General features: G+C 42.7%; 1 protein-coding gene and 1 long non-coding RNA gene across 51 annotated transcripts in view; both read left to right on the top strand.

The window, feature by feature from the left end:
- The window catches only part of Bent (projectin protein bent), a 111,330-nt gene that overhangs the window by 56,918 nt on the left and 30,823 nt on the right, over positions 1–23,589 (top strand). For 41 of the 50 annotated variants that reach the window (XM_076784738.1, XM_076784735.1, XM_076784753.1 and 38 more), the window contains 23 exons: positions 39–77; positions 5,104–5,251; positions 6,630–6,866; positions 8,006–8,142; positions 14,473–14,598; positions 14,666–14,810; positions 15,521–15,660; positions 15,747–15,891; positions 16,931–17,072; positions 17,193–17,317; positions 17,392–17,745; positions 17,821–18,027; positions 18,195–18,503; positions 18,800–19,390; positions 19,647–19,952; positions 20,057–20,359; positions 20,453–20,737; positions 20,817–21,128; positions 21,218–21,520; positions 21,604–21,885; positions 21,956–22,255; positions 22,494–22,796; positions 22,937–23,524. In XM_076784738.1, the coding sequence (XP_076640853.1) occupies positions 39–77; positions 5,104–5,251; positions 6,630–6,866; positions 8,006–8,142; positions 14,473–14,598; positions 14,666–14,810; positions 15,521–15,660; positions 15,747–15,891; positions 16,931–17,072; positions 17,193–17,317; positions 17,392–17,745; positions 17,821–18,027; positions 18,195–18,503; positions 18,800–19,390; positions 19,647–19,952; positions 20,057–20,359; positions 20,453–20,737; positions 20,817–21,128; positions 21,218–21,520; positions 21,604–21,885; positions 21,956–22,255; positions 22,494–22,796; positions 22,937–23,524 (5,827 nt within the window). The remainder of the gene's footprint in view (positions 1–38; positions 78–5,103; positions 5,252–6,629; positions 6,867–8,005; positions 8,143–14,472; positions 14,599–14,665; positions 14,811–15,520; positions 15,661–15,746; positions 15,892–16,930; positions 17,073–17,192; positions 17,318–17,391; positions 17,746–17,820; positions 18,028–18,194; positions 18,504–18,799; positions 19,391–19,646; positions 19,953–20,056; positions 20,360–20,452; positions 20,738–20,816; positions 21,129–21,217; positions 21,521–21,603; positions 21,886–21,955; positions 22,256–22,493; positions 22,797–22,936; positions 23,525–23,589) is intronic. The other 9 variants (XM_076784728.1, XM_076784721.1, XM_076784740.1 and 6 more) reach the window with 1 other exon arrangement.
- Positions 9,249–11,294, top strand: LOC143352371 (uncharacterized). Its single transcript, XR_013081909.1, has 2 exons — positions 9,249–9,510; positions 11,127–11,294. It is a non-coding gene; the product is annotated as an uncharacterized LOC143352371 (long non-coding RNA).

Raw genomic sequence — 23,589 nt, 5'->3', positions numbered from 1 at the left:
TTTCTTTTCTTTTTCATTTCCACGCGCTCCACGTACAGAGTAAGCTTGGCCGTCCCGGCGAACTGCAGGGGAAAGAGGTTAGCGAAAACAAACGAAACTGTACCTACACATTTTTTCTCGCTCGTGTATTGCCGTAATGTTTACGCGCGTGCTACCGCCGGGCATATTCGTGTTTCTTTTTGATGCGTGGCCGCAATAAGCTCGCGAATTGTTCGCAATGCGTCTGTATATATTTGGCAAGGTGCGCGCCGAGTCGCGCCGGCTGTTTTTACGGCGAAGCGAACAGCAGAGAAGCTCGCGCGTGCTTTTCCGGGCCAGTTTATTTATTTATCTTATCACTTATTTCTGCTGACCGTTCCAAGCACGCCGAGGATTTCTGCACGTTCGCAGTCGAGGGACAAGTCGCGCGCGACCGAGCGCAGCGTTTAAACGTTTGCTTGATTCGAGCGAATACGGCGCGTATTCGACGAGTAGAGATTAGACATGGTGGTAAGAATTGAATTTTTGTTCGTTGTACTACTATTGTAGTTTGCCAGTATGTATTTGTTTCTGTTTTTTATTTTTTTTTTTTCATTTTTTCCCCATATGTGCATCGATACCATTTGTGTACCACCGGTTGGGATGGGACCGAAATCGATAGATCCTTGTTAATATCGAAATCAAATTTGTGACGTGCTCAATTTATATGAGTTTATTTCGAACCCTAGAACGAGTATTTGCAGCTTTCGAAAACGTGATCAGAAAAAGTTGAAAAGAATCGAATGTTTCCAAGTAATCTTTGAGTCGTGGAAATCATACTGTTGCATAAATGATTAGCATTTATATCGACTATTTGGAAGCTTTACTGAGAAGCTCCAATTTTGTTAATGTATTTTTATTCAATAATTTCGTCGAATGAAGTTAATATACTCAATAAGTCAATAAATGTACTCGATCAGGGTTTGATTATGACATTTAACATTTTTAACTATTTTATACCATTTACATCTTACGAAGAATTTATCAACTTTGGGACCACTTGAAAGCACTATTCTACTATATTCATAGTTTACTTTATCCCATCTTCAACCACCGGTTATGTACAAATAGTTTATGATCGCTCGACGCTGGACGAGCCGCAGTAGTACAGTCGCGTTTTGGTCAGACCTCGTGCAGACTCTCATATTACTCGTTGTCTTCTCGTTTCGATTTCACTGTGAATATTTTATCTACCTTAAGCCTATTGATACAGGCTCCGTATAGATTGTATTACATGTAAAAAAACAGTTCCATATTATTGTATACATATCGAAAATATTAATTCTAAAAGAAACTATTATCCGATCACATTGCTCAAGAAAATTCAATCGTCTGCGAACAGAGTGAACCGTCGCGATTAAAAAATTTATCCAGAAGTCCCCGGCTGTAAATCTTCAATTCCCAAAAGACAGAATCACTCTATCAATCAGTACTCCATAAAAAAAAACACATGCTACTGCGACAAGTCCAACGTCCGACACTCCTGTCGGCAAAATCACTTCATGTATGCTCGATTTGTTTCCATTGATAATCCATGTATCTGTAAGTATCTGACATCGTACTGACCATTGTACTCGCGGACAGAGTTTTATTCAATGTTTTTTTCTTTAGTTCGAATCATCGTGCTACTGTGAATAATCCTAATCGATTCGTGTTAGTTTGTAGAGACTCGCCGGGGTGACCGAGAAAACGAGAACGGTGACCAAGTCATCTGTCTGTGGTAACACTAATCGTCACTATTCGTCCACTACCTGTCCATCGAATCGTTCCTCGAAATAATTAATTGTATCTCTCTCTCCCCCACCCCCATCTCTCTCTCTCTCTCTCTATCTATCTATCTCCTTTCCTCTCTATCTCTTTCTTTCTCTCTTTTTCTCTATTTCCTCAGCCCACTGATTGTGCTCACAAATTGTATCTAAACGACACGCGAGGAGACTTTGTGGTTAACAAATTGTATCTAACAGCGACGGCGTGACGAGAAATCGAGGAGTTCCGGAAACCGTCACGGACGTCCAATACGCTCGTCGACGACCCGTTAACAGAGAAGACGCAAATTAAAGAACACGCGGACGAACTCGTGTTCGTCTGGCTGCTTTTGTGGTTAACGAGCACCCGTGGTACATCTACGATATCGGCTTAGTTTTTATTTGCACACGCACCGTACTCATTGTATTGTAATACTCTAATTTGCGTGAACCTCGACCATCGACGGCACACACTGCCTAGCGAACTTCATTCGTCCACGATCAGATCACGGAAGTTTATGCAAATTTACATCCCTTGAAAATCTACTAAGCAGTTACCAAATTAATCTTTAACCGGCGACGACGAGTTTTCTTTTTTTTTTCTCTACACTCTTTCAGTTCAATGTGTCATTGTTTCATTTTGTCTAACACGATATTATGTGGCAAGGGACAAATTCTATTTTAGTATTTTAGTATTTTCGAAAAATCTTTCTAAGGCATAACCACTCGAAATTCGCAGTCTAATCACAGTAACTGATATTCGAACAAATTGCATTGTATTCATATTGTTTCTGACAGGATATTATATGGCAAGGAACAAATTCTATTTTAATATTGTAGTATTTTCTAAAAATCCGTCTAAGCCAAACCACACAAAATTCGCAGTCTAGTCACAGTAATTCATACTTAAACAAATTGCATTGTATTCATATTGTTTCTGACATGACACGATATTATATGGCAAGGGACAAATTCTATTTTAGTATTTTAGTATTTTATAAAAATCTGTCTAAGCCATAATTACACAAAATTCGCAGTCCAATCACAGTAATTCATATTCGAACAAATTTCATTGTATCCATATTGTTTCTGACAGGATATTATATGACAATGAACAAATTCTATCAAACTGACCTGATCAAGTGTGTTTCAATATTTTCTAAAAATCTGCAATCTAAACACAGTATTCATATCCGAACAAATTGTATTCTATTCACATTGTTTCCAGCAAAACCCTTACGATTGTTTAGAATGTAATTCTCAGATTAATTAAACAGATTAAAAATAATGTTACCGATTGAACGCATTCGATGCATAAGGTTCTGTGGTCTCGGGCAAAGCGAACGGTCCGTCGATGGTCGCTGAAACCGGTGAACGTTGACAACGTCTCACTGTCGCCAGACTTTCACCGGGACCACGATGAAACCCGGTGGAACCTGGACAAGTCGAATTAATCTCGTAGCAGTAGGTTTAATCTTGTGACTGATATAAGCTGCCGACAAACAGCGCGCCGAATTCTCGACGGTTCGGCATCCACGAGGCAGAACCATCCTCTCTCCACGTAACTCGAGAACCTATTGTTTACATGTGTCCCACGTGCAACACCCTATGTGTCACCTGGACCACCTAGACTTTTGCTACCGCAAAAAGGTGTGATCTGTACCAAACGAGCCTCCCAAACCACAGTCTGTGTTAGAAAACATTTTAAACAAAAGTTAAAAAACCGAGGCTGTTACACGATGCAGTAATTTGTCATATTCTGCGAGACTTCGCACCTCGACAAAAACGAAGAACATTAAAAATCAAATCACTGCCTCGTGTAACTTGTAGAACCCTGTTATACCACACAACTTTTGTTTCAAATGTCTCTCTATCCAGTCAATCAACAGGTTAATTTCAAATGTTATTCGTTGCGTTGGGAGACTCGTCTCGTATATTTTGACCCTTTCCCACAACCGCGCGGATTCGAGGGCGTTCTATCGTATGTGGACACTCTTCCACATGCTTCTTCTAGGTTATAATGATCTTGTAAGGTTCGCAGACCCTCGAAATCGCGTTAAACAGATCCTACAACGAACCCCGGACCCGTACGCGATCGACAGCGCATTGACCGCGCGTCGATCTTGTCTCGCTAACGGAGGCACGCCAAGAAAGACGACTCAGCTGGCCTCGCCTAACAGCTTCGACTCATCTAATCTCGTGGCTAACGTGTGGTTAAATTGATTGAATCGCTTCGTTACTAACGAGCGTGGATTAACCGTGTGATTAACGCGCGTCTAATCGAACGCACTGCGCGAACACAGCACGTCTGCACCGTGCACCAAATGGCGGACACGACTTTCTCTCTAGAGCTTCTTCCGTCGATTCTCTGATGGTACTATAGTTTCTCAATACAGTGATTTCTCGATATATGTCGCCAAGGCCTGGATGATAAACGTCGCGGAATTATCCCCACTACCACGGGGTATACTCCGTGAGGGACCACGAAGCACGAGAGCCCTCGGACGCCGAAGAGTGTAAACATAACACCGCTCAAGGTATATCTCCTGGACGATACACGACGCTAGCAAGACCCGTCTTGTTGACATATATCGAGAATTCACTGTAGTCCACAAATACCATTTGAAGTACTGAAGATATTTTACATAATTCGTGGGACCCACTATGCAGGATATTTAAAAAACACCATTCAATATTTATATGGTATATAGAACACAATGTGATGTGAACATTTTTCCAAATTTTCTATAGAATGGTACACGAAAATGTTACAGTTGCATCCCCTAGCAAAAAGATCAACCCTTAACGGTCCGGAAGTATTTCAAGTTTACTTCCCACCAGACCCAAGCTATTTTTCATATGAAGAGAAACTGTGGCCTCAACATTTTTATATCAAGTATAGAAAGGAAAATATTTATATTTTAGTGAAAATTTATTAATATATATTCAGAATAATAGGATAACAAGACGATTCAAATTTGATTTTTGCCGCCGTATACGCGGCATTGGACTCAATAAATAAAAGTGCCATGCCGCTTATATGCCGGCATTGGTCCGTTAAGGGTTAATATTCGATGGTTCTAGTAGTTATTACACTAAAAAACATAATGTTCTCTTTGAGAAGTGGGTTTCATGTTGGGAAATTATGGTCGAACACCCGTAGATTGTCCTTTTGGAGGAAACTCGAAGGTAAGTGGACGAAAGTCGCTTGTCCGTCGTTGACGCTTGCCTGCTTCATTTTTGAATGCTTGAGAAAGCTTAATTGAGAAAACAAAATAAAAACTGTGTGTGTGTGGTTCGTGGACGAAGTTTCGTTAACAATGTCGATGATTAATCACAGCGTCGTCGTCCGAGCACGGACGTCAGAAGACCCAGCGTGGCGGACCTCGAGAATAAGATCAATCAACCGAGCACACCTCTTCGAGATGTTGGACCACCGGGACCACCTCAAATCGTCGATGTCCAGGAATCATATTCCGCCGTCGAAGGTAACATTATTTTACCAATGACACTCGAGTCGAGTGCACAGTGCGGACAAAAGACCTGTTTTTGGGCACTTCTCATAATTTGGTTATTAATGTGTATATGTAGGAAATTTTTTATAGAACATTAAATTCCTGAATACAATTAAAGAATTTAACAAAAAATTAACAATTTTTATTAAAAAAAATTTATTTTTAAAAACTAACAAATTTAAAACGAAATTAATAATAAATGAACCATATGTCAAATTAATAAAAAGAAACTTAAACAAATTACAATAGTAGTAAACAAAATTAACAGACTTAACAAATCGCTATTCGCTATCTGACTCATTCTCAGTACTTGGAATGTGATCCCCATTCACGTTCTTCCAAACAATCTCGATCTATCCTTATATTCTTATTACTTTTCCAATAAGTATAAAACATATATTAAAAACAAATTAAGAATATATAAAAATGATTGATATATAATTATTTCAAAATTGTATTATGCATAAAAATGATCATTATATGATTATTAATAACAATTTTCATCTGAATATGCATTTTTTGCAAAAGAAATGTATTTCATATCGTTATATACACGAACATTGAATTTCGCACAGTAAATTTTGAATAGTAAATTCTGCTCTGTGACGGTGGCGGACAAATGGCAAAATTTTGGACAAAAATCCAAATTTATTTACGAATGTATATGTATTGTTAATTATTCACAGAATATGAAATTTAACATTACAAGTAATAAATTTAAGGAAAAATTAACAAATTTTCAAATTAAAAGTAGCAGTTAGTTGCAGACAAAACTATACAATTCGTAAATCATAATAAGTAATATATCCGAATATGTTCTCAGAATATATTTTGCCGTTTTTGTTATATGTTAATTGGAAGTTTTATATGCAATTAATAAATAAAACAACCGTTGAAAATTTGTACTAAATATAAATCTACTTTATTAAATGTTAAAAGAATGCATATACCTTGGTAAGCACTTTCCATTACACAGAATTATTATAGCAACACTCCATTTACAGTTAATGTAATATTTTTCGATTTTTGGCACTCTAGAGAGTGCATATGTAATGGTAATTATTCACAAAAAATGAAATTTAACAATAAAATTAATAAATTAAAAAAAGAATTATTTATAACAATATTTATGCATAAAAATAATTGTTAAATGATTTTTAAATTAATGATAACATCAATTTCCTCCTAATATGCATTTTTGCCAAAGAAATTTTTCGTACATCGTGATATAAACGTGTAGTGAGATGTGCCCCACTAATCAGCACTGTGCCGCGTGTTGATTTTCTCTCTCTCTCTCTTAAATATTTTGCCATAATCACCGTACCACAACTTGGTTCTTTGATTTGTCCAGACTCGACGGCGTATCTCACGGTCGGGGTGGAGGGTACGCCCGCGCCCACCTTCAAGTTCTACAAGGGAATCACCGAGATCATCGAAGGTGGCCGATTCAAATTCCTTACGGACACGGAGACCAATACGATCACCCTCTGCATGAGGAAGACGAAGCCCAACGACGAGGGCACTTACAAGATCGTCGTGAGCAATATCCATGGCGAGGACTCCGCCGAGATGCAACTTTACGTTTCCGGTCAGCATCGTCCTCTTCTCTCACCCTAGCCCAAACCATAAGCAATTAATCACTTTTAAAAAATAACTGGATACATACCGGTTTCATGTTCTACAACCTAATACCTTAGCACGTTCGCTACCACCTTTGCACGTATCACTCGCAATTTACCTAAGGGCCAAGTGTAGTCACGTGACTTTTGCAGAGTCAGCAGGTCGGTAATTGCTGTATAATTTCCGTTCTTGTTACATTTTTTGCTCTGTATTGTCAATATCGTGAATTCTGACGCCAGATACGTGCTTCAAGTTTTTGGTTTTATTTCGCAGAGAATCAAGACAAAATATAGCTCAATTTGTAGCTGGAGATACATTCTAGCGAACTCTACCCTCGATTTCATCCAGAAAACTCATCCAATAGCCTAAAAATAGTTGAATTCCGTGACATGCATATCATCAATTTTTGACCTACTTCTGACACTTATACTACAAAATGTCTGTATAATCTCGTCAGCTCATGATCAGAGCGCGCTGCATTGAACCTTCCTCTTTCGAATGAGCCCGAAAAATATTCTCTTATAAAGACGAAAAGTTGAGGCACGTGAAACCATTTTTCGCCTAATTTTGTTGGTAACGTGGTCGCCCTACCAAATCGCGAATCTACGGAGAGATGGCCCATAAACATAGTCTCAAATAAACCCCTTGTGCTCCGATTTAATTTCTGGTTACGGTGATTCAAATTTCTCCGCCATTCGTTATTTCCGAGGAGAAAACAAAAATTTATATGTGCTGACAGCCTATGTATTTTCTAATGGCTTATTGTATTGGTAACAACAAAACAGAATTTTATTCCGGTTTAAAAGAGATTAATATCATACATATTTAGTAGATTTTGTACGAAACTTTTACTCGATGCTGTAGTGGAAGGGGTTAATATCAAATTAACTTGATACACTTTGCCACTTGAAGTCGTAGTATACAACATACTATTCATAGATTGCATAAATTTCTCCTGTTAAATTGTTCTGTAATTTGTAAAGGAGTTGCGTTGTACTTGATCAAATATTTTGGAATGTTTTCGAGAAATGGTGGTAGCGATCGTGTTAGTCTCTATCAAGTTTGCATTTATATTAAGAAAATAATTAACGAATTGTGAACATATAGACGCCAGTGGTATGGACTTCCGTGCGATGCTGAAGAAAAGAAAGTACCAGAAATGGGGAAGAGAAGAACAGGAGCAGGAGAAAGTAGACTTGAAGGAAGTCGAGAAGCCGATGCCAGCGTTAAAGAAAGTGGAGAAGGTGCGTGCTCTCTGTTTGAACGTCCCCTCGCCACGGCGAACTGAAATAATATTGTCTATGAACAGATATCGTTCTATCTCGAAGGAAATATTTCTTCTGCAGTGGTCAACAAGAATTCGAAAGCCGATCTCTGTATCGCTCTCAATCTTGAAACGAATCAACTCTGTTTTAACACTAGACCTATCACGGCCAAAATGACCGGTTTTCTATTTCACAATTATGAAAATTATAAAAACCTTTTCATAGGAAATTACTGACTTGACTTCTTCATTTAAGCACATATTATAATGAAAGTCGTACAAAGTCTAAGTAAATTCAATCTTCTCCCTTCTATGAAATGCTTTACTTTTTTATGTTTTGTGCTTGGTAGGTTTAGTGTTAATCGTAAATACATTTACATGTGTTTAAACAATGAACGTCTCTAAAGGACCGCACTGTCGAATGGTACAATGAGATTCCCTTGATTTTCATAATCAATTAAAAAATGTCCGAGAATTCCCTCTCTCGCTTTAGTAATTGTTTACACATGTTTAAATGCCGATAACCTCATAAAAAAATATACGGTTGTATTCAGAATACTATACACAAACGTTCTATAGAAAAATCATCGATGTAGCTTTCACGGCTAAAGCAGAAAAAATTCGCAAAGTCAAAAATTTGTCTTTTCTTCAACTTTCTCGAGGCTTGAGAGTGCAAAAGCGAAACGGTTCACGAATTCGCGTTGAGCCCACGAAATTCTCTAAGCTCCATCCAGCGAATACAAGAAACCGAAGAAGATTAATATCAATGGGCGCATGTCGATTAATCGTGAAGCTGTTGCACGTGGTTCGCGTTCGTGTGTATCTCGTTGTCAGTTGCGATCGTCGTCGTGTAACAGCTCGAAGCCGCCACAAGCACTGCCATTACCATTAAGTATTAGATGTACGATGTCGCTTGAGCACGAACCGGTCTGCATCGGGCACGCAACGATAATCGATTATTCTCGAAAACGAAACCGAACCGATGACGCGCGTGCTTGAACGTACTTGACGCGCTCGGTAAGTATACCTAGAGAAAAGCAGCACGATTATCCGTGTCATCGAAGCAATGTATGTAATCGGTGGGTGTTCACTGTTCAGTGGATAATAAGCAAAAACACAGGATACCGGTCTGATGCGGTCGCTTAGATCGGTACGACACACCTACCGTCCGTTTTCTCGCACCTGTTTCTTCTCTGTACGTTTGTCTTCGTAGTCGCTGCATGACAGCGTGATGCATGGGAGGAGCTGGTATCAAGACGGGGAGGAAATAGTGATCTTGGAGGAGGGTGAGGAGGTCCTTCGAATTTCTCTAGACAAGAAGGGTGAAACTAACTGGAGCTGGCTCAAGGTTTTCAGGCATCATCCCCCTGTAGAATTCTCCCGATCTGACCAACGACGAGACGCACCTACCGACGCACTAACCAACCCCCATGCACTTTCTGTGATTTTGTCGTCTCCCGTCCACGGTGCTCTGGAAAGACACCCGTCGTTCTCTGGCCAAGACTCTGGACACTTTCTCAAATTTGATTCGTGGACTGCGGATTTTATGCATTTACAAAATGTATCGTTGTTCCCAGGAGATTATACAGAACCGTTCTATACAAAAATCATTGGCCTAGCTTTCATGGTTGAAGCAGAAAAAATTCTCAGAATGAAAAAATCATTTAAAGAATTTAATAATACTGTCGTATTGTTTTCGACTCTACGAGATTATTAAGAAACGAAATATAAATGTCGTACATCTTACACACGATATAGACAATTTTTGTTTTGCATAAAAATCCGCAGACTGTTTATTAGATACGCCCCAATTGACTAAAAACAAGTTCTCCAAGCGTATCGTATTCGAAATTGACAAATTCAGTTTTGGTCAGAAAAGAAACTTTCCAAACCACCGCGAAACGTGGCAACCGTTCTCTCTCTCTCTCTCTCTCTCTCTCTCTCTCTCTCTCTCTCTCACTCTCTCTCTCTTTCTCTCTCTGTCTCTTTCTTTCTTTCTTTCTTTCTTTCTCTCTCTCTCTCTCTCTCTCTTTCTCTCTCTGTCTCTTCGGAGCAAAGACTGCTCTGTCAGAAAAGATTGCAGAAAGCCGCGTTCTAATTAATCACACTGACACAAATACAAACACAGCTCGACCGACGCTCCCGACCGAATATCGACGACCTGACAAATGATTTCCCAGCCCTGACACACTCGAATAGAACAGGCACACACGTGAAAAACACGATTTGATGTTGTTCACATGTAGTAGACAGTTAGTTTAGAGCTAATGCTGCGCACCGAGCCGTATCTCTCTGTCACTCTCTCTATCTCTCTGTCTTTCTCACGCTCGCACTCGATCATCGCGCCGAACATTCATCATATTTGTGGTCGTTAATCATCATTAACCAGACGAGTTATCATTAACCAGAAATTAACGAAAGCATTGTCTCGCGTCGTTAACAGTGCATGGAGGCTCATGTCGATTAAAAGCCACCGTTCCGGGAGACGGGAATGATTAACTGACGATTAATACTTGCATTAGAGCTCGGCTGTGCGTCAGTAAAGTTGTGTATAACCCCGCACGGACTGTCTAGCAGCAAGCATTATCTCTAAATGTTCTATGTTCTCACCTGGATCGCCTCGATCGGCGCTCGGAGCCGCTGTCCGTGATCCTCGATCTCTCTATAGTCTAAAACATCACGATTTCCAAAGGCAAATACGATCTTCTCGCGATTAGAATTACGTGCAAATGATACGACGCGATAGAAATGCAAAATACAACCGGAAAAATGAGTAGCGAGTTTGTAAAGAAAATCAGTCCGAATGAAATTCGGTTTGAATTGAATCGTGTTTGGAGGAAAATTTGCTGTCGGTTTGAAAGAAACTTGTGTCGCGAGCGGATCGAGGCGGTTCAGGAATCGATATCGCTGGTCGTACAATAACAGTGGCACTAACGTGGACGTGTGTGTGTGCCGGGCATGCAGGACGTCTTCGACATTCATCGCAGGCCAAGTTTGCAGGAGTTAATCGTCGACTGGCCGACACTAGCTGCAACGATCAAAGAGAAGGTTCGCGACAAATCTTAAGCAACTTGTTCTTTGTTCCACGCGCTCGTCTCCACCAATTCAACCCAGACCTGAACGATGCCGATGCCGATGCCGATGTCGATGTCGATGCGCTTCTGTCCTGCTACGCTTCTGTAGAATCGTCTGATCGCGGATCCTGGTGCATCCAAACGCGTTCACAATCGCATTCTTTCGTAGTGTACATTCACGAACTTCCGCTCTTCTGCCCCGTGCGTTTCGCATATCTTCAGGAACAATTGATTTCTGTAGTAAAAATCCGTGTTAAATATTTTCGGTCTTTGTAGTAGTCGATTATACAAATCGAAATTTGCACGAGGATTCGCGGTCTAGTGTCCATACGTTCGCAACACGTACATACACACGGTACATTCTTAAAGTTCTCAAACCAAAGAGAATACATATCTTCTCGCTTTAACCCCTTGCACTATGATCTATTTTACGGTCGCAGTGGTTCAACCTACATTTCGTAATTTCCTAGAAGAAAAAAAGAAAATTTATATTTATCGTACATATACGTATGTATTCTCCAATGGTTACATATCGACAACAGCAAAATAGAATTTGATTTCGCTTCAGTGGAAATTAATAACATACGTATTTAGTAAATTCTGCTCGAAATCTTTGTCGCAAGTCTCACTCGATATTATGGTGCAAGGGGTTAATGGAGAAACCTCGATGACTGGAGAATATTCCTCTTGAGTAAGCTTGTGTAGAATTGCTGATGTACTGCCCTGAATCGATTCCATATCATCGAATTCGTTTGCTTTTTTGTCTCGTTTCGGAGATCATGACAATTACGAGAAACTTACTAAGAATACATCACCCACTGACGATTATTTCAATGCTTTTCAAAATCGCTAATTTACAGCGGAGGACATGTTAAGGAACTTTTAGCATCAATAGCTGTTTGAATAGTAAATCAACGAGTTACCACCGGTAACTTAAGTTAATCATTTCTCTTAGGATCTTCTTTCTCAGAAGAAGTTCTTTAAGAAGCAATTTTTTGATGTAGTACAATGAAGGTGATAAGAATAAAATTGTTTTTTAAAAGGGAAACCTTCAATAAACAATTTTTTGGTGTGACACAATGAAAGTGTTTAAAGTAAAAGATGCGACACGAATGTACGACTTCAGAAAAGTCGATGTAGTTAATGCAAAAGGTAGCTGACAACCGTTCGAGTTAACTAAATCAGCTAGAAAATTGAACGTCGTGTCGCTAACAAGTTTGAAGGGAATTCGGTGCAGGAACTTTTCGAATGCATCGTGTACGCCAGACCGAGACAAGAATCGTTCCAATTGCATCGGTCCATGAAGGAATCCGATCTGGTCCCAAAAATAAAAAAAAATGGACGATCGCGAGAGGCTTTCGGTTGCGCTTGTAGCTTCTTTGTTTCCGGTTGCTGTGCCTGCGAGGGAACTCTCGCGATCACTTCACCTAGTGAAACCTGCTTTTTGGCCTGCGCTTGTCTTCTCTTCTTGGAGGAGACTTAGCGCAATCGTGTTCGCTTCGATGTTCAGCTGTGCGACACCCGTTCTCGGTGAAAACGATACCGCGTGGTCGTAAAACGAACGAAAACCGAACCACCTTTTTTTCTCAAAACCTAATCTTAACAGATTGTTTGTGGTTCCGTTACTTTACAACCACGCTATACATTTTCCACAGAATATACAGGGTACTCCATCATACTCGTGGGATCCACTTCGTAGACGAAATTATTAGATGTACAAATTAATTTATTGAATATATAACACACATTCAAGTCATGAAAATAAATCATTCTCTGTACAATTACACCATTCTACAGGCGACTGATGAACCGAATAACCAATTTAGATATAAAACAACGTTACAAATAATGAATCGCGAAGCCCTCGAATTAATTTGTACAGCTAGTAGAAGTAATAATGATAAGAGCAATTCCACGGTTCTATGTACCATAGATTCTCTAAAAAGTGAGATAGTCTGCACACTTTGGAACAAAATTGAATAAATTTCTTTTGCTGATTAATTTTGATTCGTTTTGGACATTTTGATGATTAAATTTGTCGGAGAAGGGGATTCCACGTATCGCAGGCCACGGCCTGTGCATCAAGCAAACCGCGACATGTGTGTTTCTTTATTCTTTTTTTTTTTTTGGTAAGAGCTTCCATATAGTTTTGCTTGGGAAAAACTCGGATCCGCGTAACGAAGAAAATTAGTCGATACGATTACGCTCGATCAGACCTGTGACCGCAGACGAATTTTGTTGTTTTATAGAGTAGTGGATCTCGTAGACCCTCCCTGGCCGAATTAATTCCCGACTGGCCGATCCTGCACCATTTCACCAAGACGGAGGTTGGATTCTCGTACTCCTCGACACCCTGCGATAGAGTCTCGTGATACTTATCTTGCCACTTTCTCGATCTACTTCTCTGTCACTGTATCTCTTTCTCTATCTCTATTTTCCTCGATCTGCCGGTTAAATTCCATTTTTGAACTCTCTTCTATCACCTATTCTTTCTGTATCTCTCTCTTTCACTCTCTCTCTCTCACTCTCTATACAATATACAAAAATAAATTTTCTTTTGATGGATCTAATCACGATTAATCTAGCTTCCGGCGACCAGTCGCCATTACTCTTCTCTCGTCCCTTTATCTTCTCTGAACACCGTCAGAAAGAAAACTTTTTTGAAAACGCTTCAAACCTTCCTCTCGATGTTCTCTCTTTCTCATCTAATCTCTGGCGAGCCACCGTCTTCCTCGGCGTCCATCTTCTTTTCGACTGGTTTTTATTTTTTTATTTTTTTTTTTTTTTGACAAGGACGGGATCATTTTTGTGTACATGATTTTGTGCTCGACGACCCTATTTTTTTGAAGGTAGAACCACCATCGCCATTTTTCACGATGCCGTCGTGCGAGCCGCACGATTTTTCGTGCGTCGACAAGAAGCTCGTCTTGTGTTATAGATATACGTACGTGTATATAATTTTATATATGTATATGCATACATATATTTTTGATTGCTTATCCTTTTTCACGACATTTTGTACAGACATTTTTGCCCCGCCCCTCGCCTCGGTGCGGCGAGAATCTTCGAAGCTGATTCTTTTCACCACGGTCGCCTTCGATTTTTTCGATATCTTCTAACTCTTCTTCTTCCTTGTACGCATAGCGACGCTGTCGTTGCTGACGGTGCTGTTCGATGTAACTGGTGTTCATTCTCACTAGCAGATCGTCCGATTAACGTCGTTCTCTTATTCGCAGAAACAAGAAAGCTTCCTGAAACCACTGGTCGATCAATACGCCAAGGAGGGCAAAGACAAGAAGGTCGTGTTCGAGGCCAACTTCTCGAAACCGAACTGCAAACCGAAATGGTTCTTCCGAAAAGACGTAAGTCGCCTTGGTTCGCTGTTCTCCGAGCTTCCGGATCAGAAACTGATTGCTCTCTTCTCTTCAGGAATTATTCCCCTCGTCGAAGTACAAGTTCAAGAACGAAGAGGACTGCTACCAGCTGATCATCTTGAACCCGAAGGTCGAGGACACCGGCAAATACACTATCGAAATATCGGGCATTTCGAGCACTGGATTCCTCAACGTCGAGGGTCAGTTGCAATAGACAAATCCATTATGTTTATTTCACACTTAACACGTCCACAGTCCCATGTTCATGAAGATAAAAAAGGATGAAGATCACAAAGTCTGCAAATGAAATTAACTTTGCAGCCTTTTTGAAATTTAGAAAATTCAATAGATTCCGTTTCGTTGACTTACCGTTTAATCGGGACAAAGCAAATTTTATTTCACGCAAAGCACTAAGAATAGGACCAACTTGGGAGCCCTTGTTCTCTTCACCTACTTGAAGAGCCAAAGGACGCTAGTCCCGATACGTTCCAAATATCTGGAATCCACTGAAATATAGCGTGGGATCTCGTTAACCGTGTGAGTCCCAGGGGACTCGCGACAGCGCTTGTTTTTATCGATTGCGAAGAGGCTTAAGCGGCGAGATAACAATGAAATACAAAATGTTTACTTGTATTATTTACATTCAAAAAGCAGCTATGTGATGTAAGTGCGTCAGTAGAGTTGAGGGCGCTACTTCGACAGTCAGTGACTGTACTCGGACTTTTCGACACAAAATCTCAGCAGCGCGATCGCGCTGCTTGGGACTCAAACGGTTAAGAGAAGACTTGTTATTATTGCTTTTGGAAAAGCTGTTATTTTCATGTGTAATTGAGTTTAGATACTCGGACTGCGAACGTGTTAACTCATTTAAAGGTGCGCCAGAAATTGAAGTAATTTTCCCAATTTTCAGAACCGGATCCGACCTACACGTTCACCAAACCGCTCGCGAAGAAGACGAGCGGCTTCACGAAACACGAAGTGCTAATGGAATGTACCGTCAGCTCGAATCTCGCTCAAGTTACATGGTGCAAAGGAAAAACGAAGCTCGAGGTAACTACCTTCCCTTATACTTCAAGATTCATCTTTGCTCGTGTTCGTACCTCATTGTCATTTCTTCGTTAAATTGTTTCTTACAGGATGGCGACCAGTACAGTATATCGAAGGACATGACCGGCGTTTGCCGACTGACTATAAAGAGTGCCACGCTCGAAGACAGCGGCGAGTACACCTGTAAGATTAACAAACAGACGGACAAGACTGAAACGGTTCTCACTGTAGTCGGTAAGTCAATCTTACTTTATAAAGTCGCTGACCATCTATTAACCCTTAGCACTCGAATGGCGACTATAAGGCGCCACTAAAATTTGCAATATCATTATTCAAAATATTTTTTACATTATTAAATTTGTTTGATTTAATACATTACTAAACATTCAGTATTGTACGAGTAAATTCCACCATTTCCGTATGTATAACATGAAAAAAAAATGTATAGAGGGGAAATGTTCTAGTTCGGAAGAAATGTTTCGTTTCGGAGTCAAAATAGCTTCGAGTGCAAAGGGTTAACACGTCGATCGCCAAATTACAACCCCGGAAAGATAAAATTTATTATAGTTACATATTTCTGTACCCCTTTCGCATTCTTCAGTCCTAATGAAAATTAATTTTCTCTAATATACAGGGTGTTCGACTACAGGTGGGAGAAAATTTAAGGGGTGGTTCTCCATGACAATATAAGACAAAAATGAAGAGTAAAAAAATTATGATTTCGGCTTCATTTTTAGTTATTAACATCTTAAAATGCGCCTAAAATTGCGGCAACCCGGCCAACAGAGATGTAAGTTGCGTACGTCATAGAGGCGCGCGACAGTCATGAATCAAGCAACAGATACTCCGTGTGCCTCGCAAAAAGTCACCTGGCAAGAATTCAGCTTGTAAACCGTCCGATTGGATGATTCCACACGCATTTTCGGTTCTAGCCGAATTATTATAACTATTATAACTTGATGCGTGACTGTCGCGTGCCTTTATGACGCAAGCCACGTACACCTCTGTTCGCCGAGTTGCCGCATTTCAGGCGAATTTTAGGCGAATTTTTATTTGATAACAACTAAGAAATGATTGCGAAATCGCAATTTTTTTATTTTTCATTTTCTTTTTACATTGTCTTGGAGAACCACCCCTTAAATTTTCTCCCACCTGTAGTCGGACACCCTGTATCACAGTAACAATTAATTTCTAAACCCGATGAGAAAACAGTGTCACCAAAAATTCATTCTTTTCAAAATGCAATGTAAAAATGATTGATTCGTCTGCGCAGAGTATCCGTACAAGTTCGTCAAGGTGTTGAAGCACCAGCAGCTCGTGGAGAAGGAGACTCTTACCTTGATCTGTGAACTGGATGATGCTGGCGGCGAAGTGAAATGGTTCAAAGGCGACCAAGAGATCCTATCTGACAAGAGGTAACAATTTTCATGTTCGGGAATTACATATAGCTACTAGGCTGCTGCAAATAGCTAATAGTGTGTTACAAATATCGACTAAAGTGTTGGTTAACGACGTCTGTAATTATTTTCGTGTAGGGTACAAATCAAGGAAGAAGGCAGGAAGAGGAAGCTCACGATCAAGGATGTTAAAGTCACAGACGCTGGCCTGTACTCCTGCGTGAGCAACGCCGACAAGACCGAGGCGGAGATAGTCGTGAACTGTGAGTTCTTCTCGACATCCTCTGAAACCGTCTAATTCGATTGATTGTCTCTAACGATATTGATACTTCCTCAGACGCAAACCGCTTCAACAAGAAACTAAAAGACACGGTGGCCGTCGAGAGAGAAAAGTTGGTGCTCGACGTGGAACTGCAGGATCAAACGGCTCCAGCAGAATGGAAGTTCAATGGCCAACCTATCCAGCCCAACGACAGGATAGAGATCAAGAACCTTGGTGGTGGGAAACATCAATTGGTATTCAACAACGTGGAGATGACCGACGACGGTGAGATCACGTGCGAGAGCGGTCAACTGAGCAGCAGTTGCAAGCTCACGGTGAAGAAGGGCGAGAGCAAACCGATCTGCGAGGTTCCTGACAGAGTGGAAGGTCCTTGCAGCGCTCCGATCATCTTCGTGATTCCTTTCAAGAGTGAGTAGAGGTCCCTTCGTCATTGATCTTATGTTCGGTTAATCGATAGCGTTTTAACATTGTCTGTTCTTGCAGTCGAAGGCACGAAACAGAGTCAGGTGGAGGCCAAGCTGATGAAGGACGGCAAACCCCTGCCTCTGAAGGAGGTTGAGGTGGTCGTCGGCGAGGACAAGATCACCTTCAAGGTCAAGAAACCCTCTCGCGATCAATCCGGCATGTACCAAGTGAAGATCGGTAACAACCAAGGCGAGGAGGTCAAGGACGTGAACATCGTCATGCAAGGTACTTGTCCCTACAGGGGGAAAGAGACGATTGCAAACATGGCTGCCACAGAATCGTTCCAATCAAGACATTTAGCTATAACTCTTGAACCTGTATGCTCGAATGCTTCAAAGACGCCAACTATTTCTGCAATTACTTTTACAATTGACCACGGCAACTTTTTCCAGACGTGCCACAACCACCTACGGACGTCGATGTGAACGAGATCTTCCAGAACTCGTGCGTGGTGTCATTCAAACCTTCCAAGGACGACGGTGGATCGCCGATCACAAAGTACGTGATCGAGCGACTGGATCTCAGCCTCAAAGCACAATGGGACAGCGTCGGCGAGGTGATGCCAGGCGAGAAGTGCGTCTACAAGGTCGAGGACCTGATCGCGAAGAAGGAGTACAAGTTCCGCATCAGGGCGGTGAACAAACTCGGGCCCAGCGAGCCGGCGATGTTCGGAAAGCCGGTTCTTGCCAAGGATCCATGGGGTACGCGACAGAAACCACTAGATATTGTTGCGAGCTGAAAAAATTTCACTTGGAGGGAATGTGGGAACGGCACGGTCCGAGCTGCACGTATTTTCTGTTCTATATAATACTATGCGTCTATACTGTGTAACGTGTGCCGCCAAAGCCTAAACATTGAATCTACGGGAGCATCAATGGCGGAAACAGGCGTGTCGATCGATAAACCCTCTTGACCTTAGCGGAGCCTTTTCAGCTTGCAATAATATTAGGGTATTATTTTGCATAGAGCGTGCAATAACCTTTATAATTTTTAACAGACGAACCAGGCAAGCCCACGAACGTAGACGTGACCGATTGGGACAAGGACCACGCGGACCTAAAATGGGATAAGCCAGACAACGACGGTGGTGCGCCTATTACGGGTTACGTAATCGAATACAAAGAGAAATTCGGCAAGGAATGGGTGAAGGGCAAAGAGATCGAGGGCAACGTCACTGCAGCGACGATCGACGGTCTGAAGGAGGGTACACAGTACGAGTTCAGGATCAGAGCAGTGAACAAAGCTGGACCTGGCGAGCCTTCAGACGCCACCAAGCCTATCATAGCCAAATGCCGATTTGTTAAGCCGTATGTTGTTGGTGATGGTCTCACGAACCTGATCGTTAAGAAGGGACAGGTGATCAAGTACGACATCAAATACGCTGGTGAGCCGGAACCGGAAGTGCACTGGTTCCTCGGAGAGAAAGAGCTGGTCCAGGACGCGGCTGAAAGGATCACGATCGACAAATACGAGAGAAATACCGTGCTCACTGTCAGAAAGACGACTAGACCAGACTCAGGAAAGTACAAACTAGTCCTGACCAACAGCTCTGGAACCTGCGAGAGCGTCGCCGACGTTGTTGTCCTCGGTTCGTTGCCATTTCCTTTTTTCAGAAAGCTATTTTCTTCTATTAAGTACAGCAAAACCTAGACTGTCCATACCGATCAATGAGCCACAAGTAGACTGAAGATTTTATGCGCGTGAAACGTGTTCAGACAATAAAGAATTCAGTTACCTGATACTTAGATAATCTAGGTTCTACTGTATTGTGATGTATTGTTCTCTATTGCCTTATTGTTAATTGGAACGTACGTGTTAATTGGAAATCGTTTTACCTTCACCAGACAAACCTGCGCCTCCTAAAGGTCCTCTGAAGGTTGAAGAGGTACGCTCTGACCACGTCAAGGTGAAATGGGAAAGACCTCCAGACAATGGTGGAACAGACATCACAGGATACGTCCTGGAAAAAATGGACATGGACACCGGAAGATGGGTACCTGCTGGAGAAGTCGGTCCCAACGAAGATACGTTTACCTTCAGCGGCCTAACGCCGAAGAAGAAGTACAAGTTCCGCGTGAAGGCCGTCAACAAGGAGGGCGAGTCCGAGCCTCTCGAAGTCGACGAGGCCATCCTCGCCAAGAACCCCTACGGTGAGTTCAAGGATTAATTTGAATCCATTGCAGTAAATTTGAAGAACTTGTTCAGTTGATTGGACTCATTGTTTCTGAACCGTGTTCTCTTGTTTTGTCACTAGATGAGCCTAGCAAGCCTGGCAAGCCGGAGATCTTCGATTACGACAACGTGAGCGTGTCCCTGAAGTGGAAGAAACCGGATAGTGACGGTGGTAGACCGATCACGCACTATACTATTGAGATGAAAGACAAATTCTCGGTAGACTGGGTCGAGGTAGCAAAAACCGTGGACGCTAACCCAGAGGGAAAGGTGGAAGGCTTGAAGGAGAAGATGGTTTATCAATTCCGAGTCCGTGCGCACAACAAGGCTGGTCCTGGCCAGCCCAGCGACCCTACCGACAACCATGTGTGCAAGCATAGAAATCGTAAGTAGACTCACCCAGTACATCAGTTCTACCGAATCCTTTCCGAAGCTGTACAATTGAGGACTTTCTCTACTCGATTGTATTGTATCGTAGTTAAGCCAAGGATCGACAGGACCAACTTCAAATCGGTGATCATCAAGGCCGGTCGAACGCACAAATGGTCCGTGGACATAATCGGCGAGCCGCCTCCAGAGGTGAAATGGATCTGGCGTGACAATATTCCTCTGACGAACACGGAACGCATCAAGATCGACAACGTCGACTACCACACCGACTTCACGATCGTCAACGCCATGCGCAAAGACACCGGCAAGTACACCCTGATCGTCGAGAACGCGAATGGAAAAGACGAAGAGACCGTGGAACTCACTGTCCTTGGTAAGCTCCAGTTTAAACTATTAATTAACTCGAAGCCGAAATTCGAGGAACTTATATTCATCTCGCTATCGTTCTTCAGGAAAACCGGGCTCTCCGAAGGGCCCATTGGAAGTGACAGACGTAACAGCCACGTCTGCCAAGGTCAAATGGGAGAAACCAGAGGACGACGGCGGCTTGCCGATCAAGGAGTACGAGATCGAGAAACTGGACACGAAGACTGGCAAGTGGGTCAGAGTGGGCAAAGTCCCTGGAACCTCACCGTTGACGGAATTCGAAGTGACTGGACTGAATCCTGGCAGCGAGTACAAGTTCCGTGTGACCGCTGTCAACGAAGAAGGCGACTCCGAGCCTCTCGAGAGCGAGCGCCCAATCATCGCCAAGAACCCATACGGTAAAATGCCTCGCATCTTTGTAAACGTTCTTCGTTTATACGTAAGACGCAAGTTTAATCGAAAGCTTAACTGATTCGATGATTTACAGACGAACCACACAAACCCGGAACACCGGAGATCACCGATTACGACAACGAGTCGGTCAGCTTGAAATGGACTCCTCCAGACTTCGATGGCGGAGCGCCGATCGAGAAATACATCATCGAGAAGAAGGATCGCTACAAGCCGGACTGGGAGAAGGCGATGGAGGTACCTGGCAGCCAATTGGAGGCTAAAGTGGCCGATCTCAAGGAACGAGGAGAGTATCAGTTCAGGATTATCGCCGTGAACAAGGCTGGAACGTCTCCGCCTTCGGACGCGTCTAAGATGCAGATCTGCAAGCACAAATCTCGTGAGTATTTCAACTTTCAAAGTATTCCTTGAAGTGTTCATTTCCTTGTTTCGTTTCAATACACATTTTCTTGTTTGTCATAGTCAAACCGAGGATCGATCGCACGAACTTGAAGCCGATCACCGTGCGAGCCGGCAAATCGATCAAATACGACGTGGACGTTCGCGGTGAGCCTCCGCCAGAGATCACTTGGTACCACGCGAACACAGCGATGAAGACGGAAGGGAACATTGAGATCGTCAACGTTGACTACAATACCAAGCTGAACATCAGCGACTGCGTTCGCAAGAACACCGGAGTGTGGAAGATCAAAGCGGTGAATCCCCACGGTGAAGACGAAGCCGAAGTCGAGATTACTATACTCTGTAAGTACGGAGACGTTTGTTGACGCACTCGTTGTTGCAGAAGAGAATATCAAACTTCGTGTATTTACAGCGGCTCCTGGCAAACCCAAGGGTCCTCTGAAGGTATCTGACGTCACAAAGAACGGATGCAAGCTGAAATGGGGAAAACCAGAGGACGACGGTGGCAAACCTGTTACTAGCTACCAGGTCGAGAAGCTGGACAAGGCTACCGGAAGATGGGTGCCTGTGGGACGCACCTCTGACACGGAAATGGACATCAAAGGTCTCCAGGAAGGTCATGAGTACGAGTTCAGAGTGAAGGCCATTAACGAGGAGGGCGAGTCGGAACCTTTGGTCACCGATGGCACCACCCTCGCCAAGAATCCTTACGGTACAATCCTTGCTCTGCGCTTCTACAATCAATAGTTGGATCTTACTCACAATCAGAATACTCTGGCTCAAGACAAACTTAAGAGTTCGAAATAATGTATTTTATACCTTCAAATTCTATTGGTCGTTCTTGTGTTTTAAATTGCACGTGCTCAATTCTGTGATAAATGCACAAAATCCGCTGTCTAGCAATAGACCACAGTCAGTTGGACAGTATAATAAATCATCATCGTTTCCAGACGTGTCCGGCAAGCCTGGCGTACCGGAATTCGAGGATTGGGACGTGGACCGCGTGGACTTGAAGTGGGAGCCACCTAAGAACACCGGCGGTGCAGCAATCACCGGCTACATCATCGAAATGAAAGAGAAACCGTCCACCCAGTGGCAAGAAGCCACGGTGACGGAATCGCCGCAGCCAAAGGGCCGCGTAACTGGGCTGAAGAAGGGCTCAGTTTACCAGTTCCGAGTCCGCGCGGTGAACAAAGCTGGACCATCAGAGCCTAGCGACCCAACGAAACCGCACGTCGCAAAGGCGCGATACCGTAAGCGAACCTTAACGAATACTTCCATCTTAACACGTCCGCTATCTCTGTTCGATCCGCTGCATACATTCACTGTTAAAATGTTTTATTAACACTAGATTCACGGAAACTCGTAATTCGAACGTTCTTCCCCCTTTCAGTGAAACCACACATCAACCGTGAGAAGCTGCAACAGATCAAGGTCAGAGCCGGTCAGATGGTGAAGCTGGAGGTCGACGTGGAGGGCGAACCGCCTCCAACGGTCACCTGGAACTTCGGAGGCTCGGTCCTGCAGACTGGAGCGAACGTGAAGATCGACAACGAGGATTACCTGACGAAGATTCACCTAACGAACACCAGTCGCAAACTCAGCGGCAAATACACGATCAAGGCCGTGAACGACTCAGGTCAGGATGAAGCTGACGTAGACATTATCATCCTGGACAAGCCTGGAAAACCGGAGGGACCCCTGGAAGTGACGGACGTTCACAAAGAAGGATGCAAGCTGAAGTGGAGCAAGCCGAAAGACGACGGCGGACTGCCTCTGTCTAGCTACGTGATCGAGAAGATGGATGCGGTCACGGGACGATGGGTACCTGCTGGTATCGTCGATCCTGATAAGACAGAGCACGCCATCACTGGTTTAGAACCTGGTCACAAATACGAGTTCCGTGTCAAAGCTGTCAACGAGGAAGGAGAGTCAGAGCCGTTGCAGACAGACACTGCCATCGTTGCTAAGAACCCATACGGTAGGTGGAGATAGTAATCATGTTTTCAACCCCTTCGCGACTACTCTAAACTACTAGTTGCTGAG

Source organism: Halictus rubicundus, chromosome 3 (assembly GCF_050948215.1).
Source record: "Halictus rubicundus isolate RS-2024b chromosome 3, iyHalRubi1_principal, whole genome shotgun sequence".
Lineage (NCBI taxonomy): Eukaryota > Metazoa > Arthropoda > Insecta > Hymenoptera > Halictidae > Halictus > Halictus rubicundus.
The sequence above is the reverse complement of the archived record's forward strand: the minus strand, read 5'-3'. Positions and strand labels throughout refer to the sequence as shown.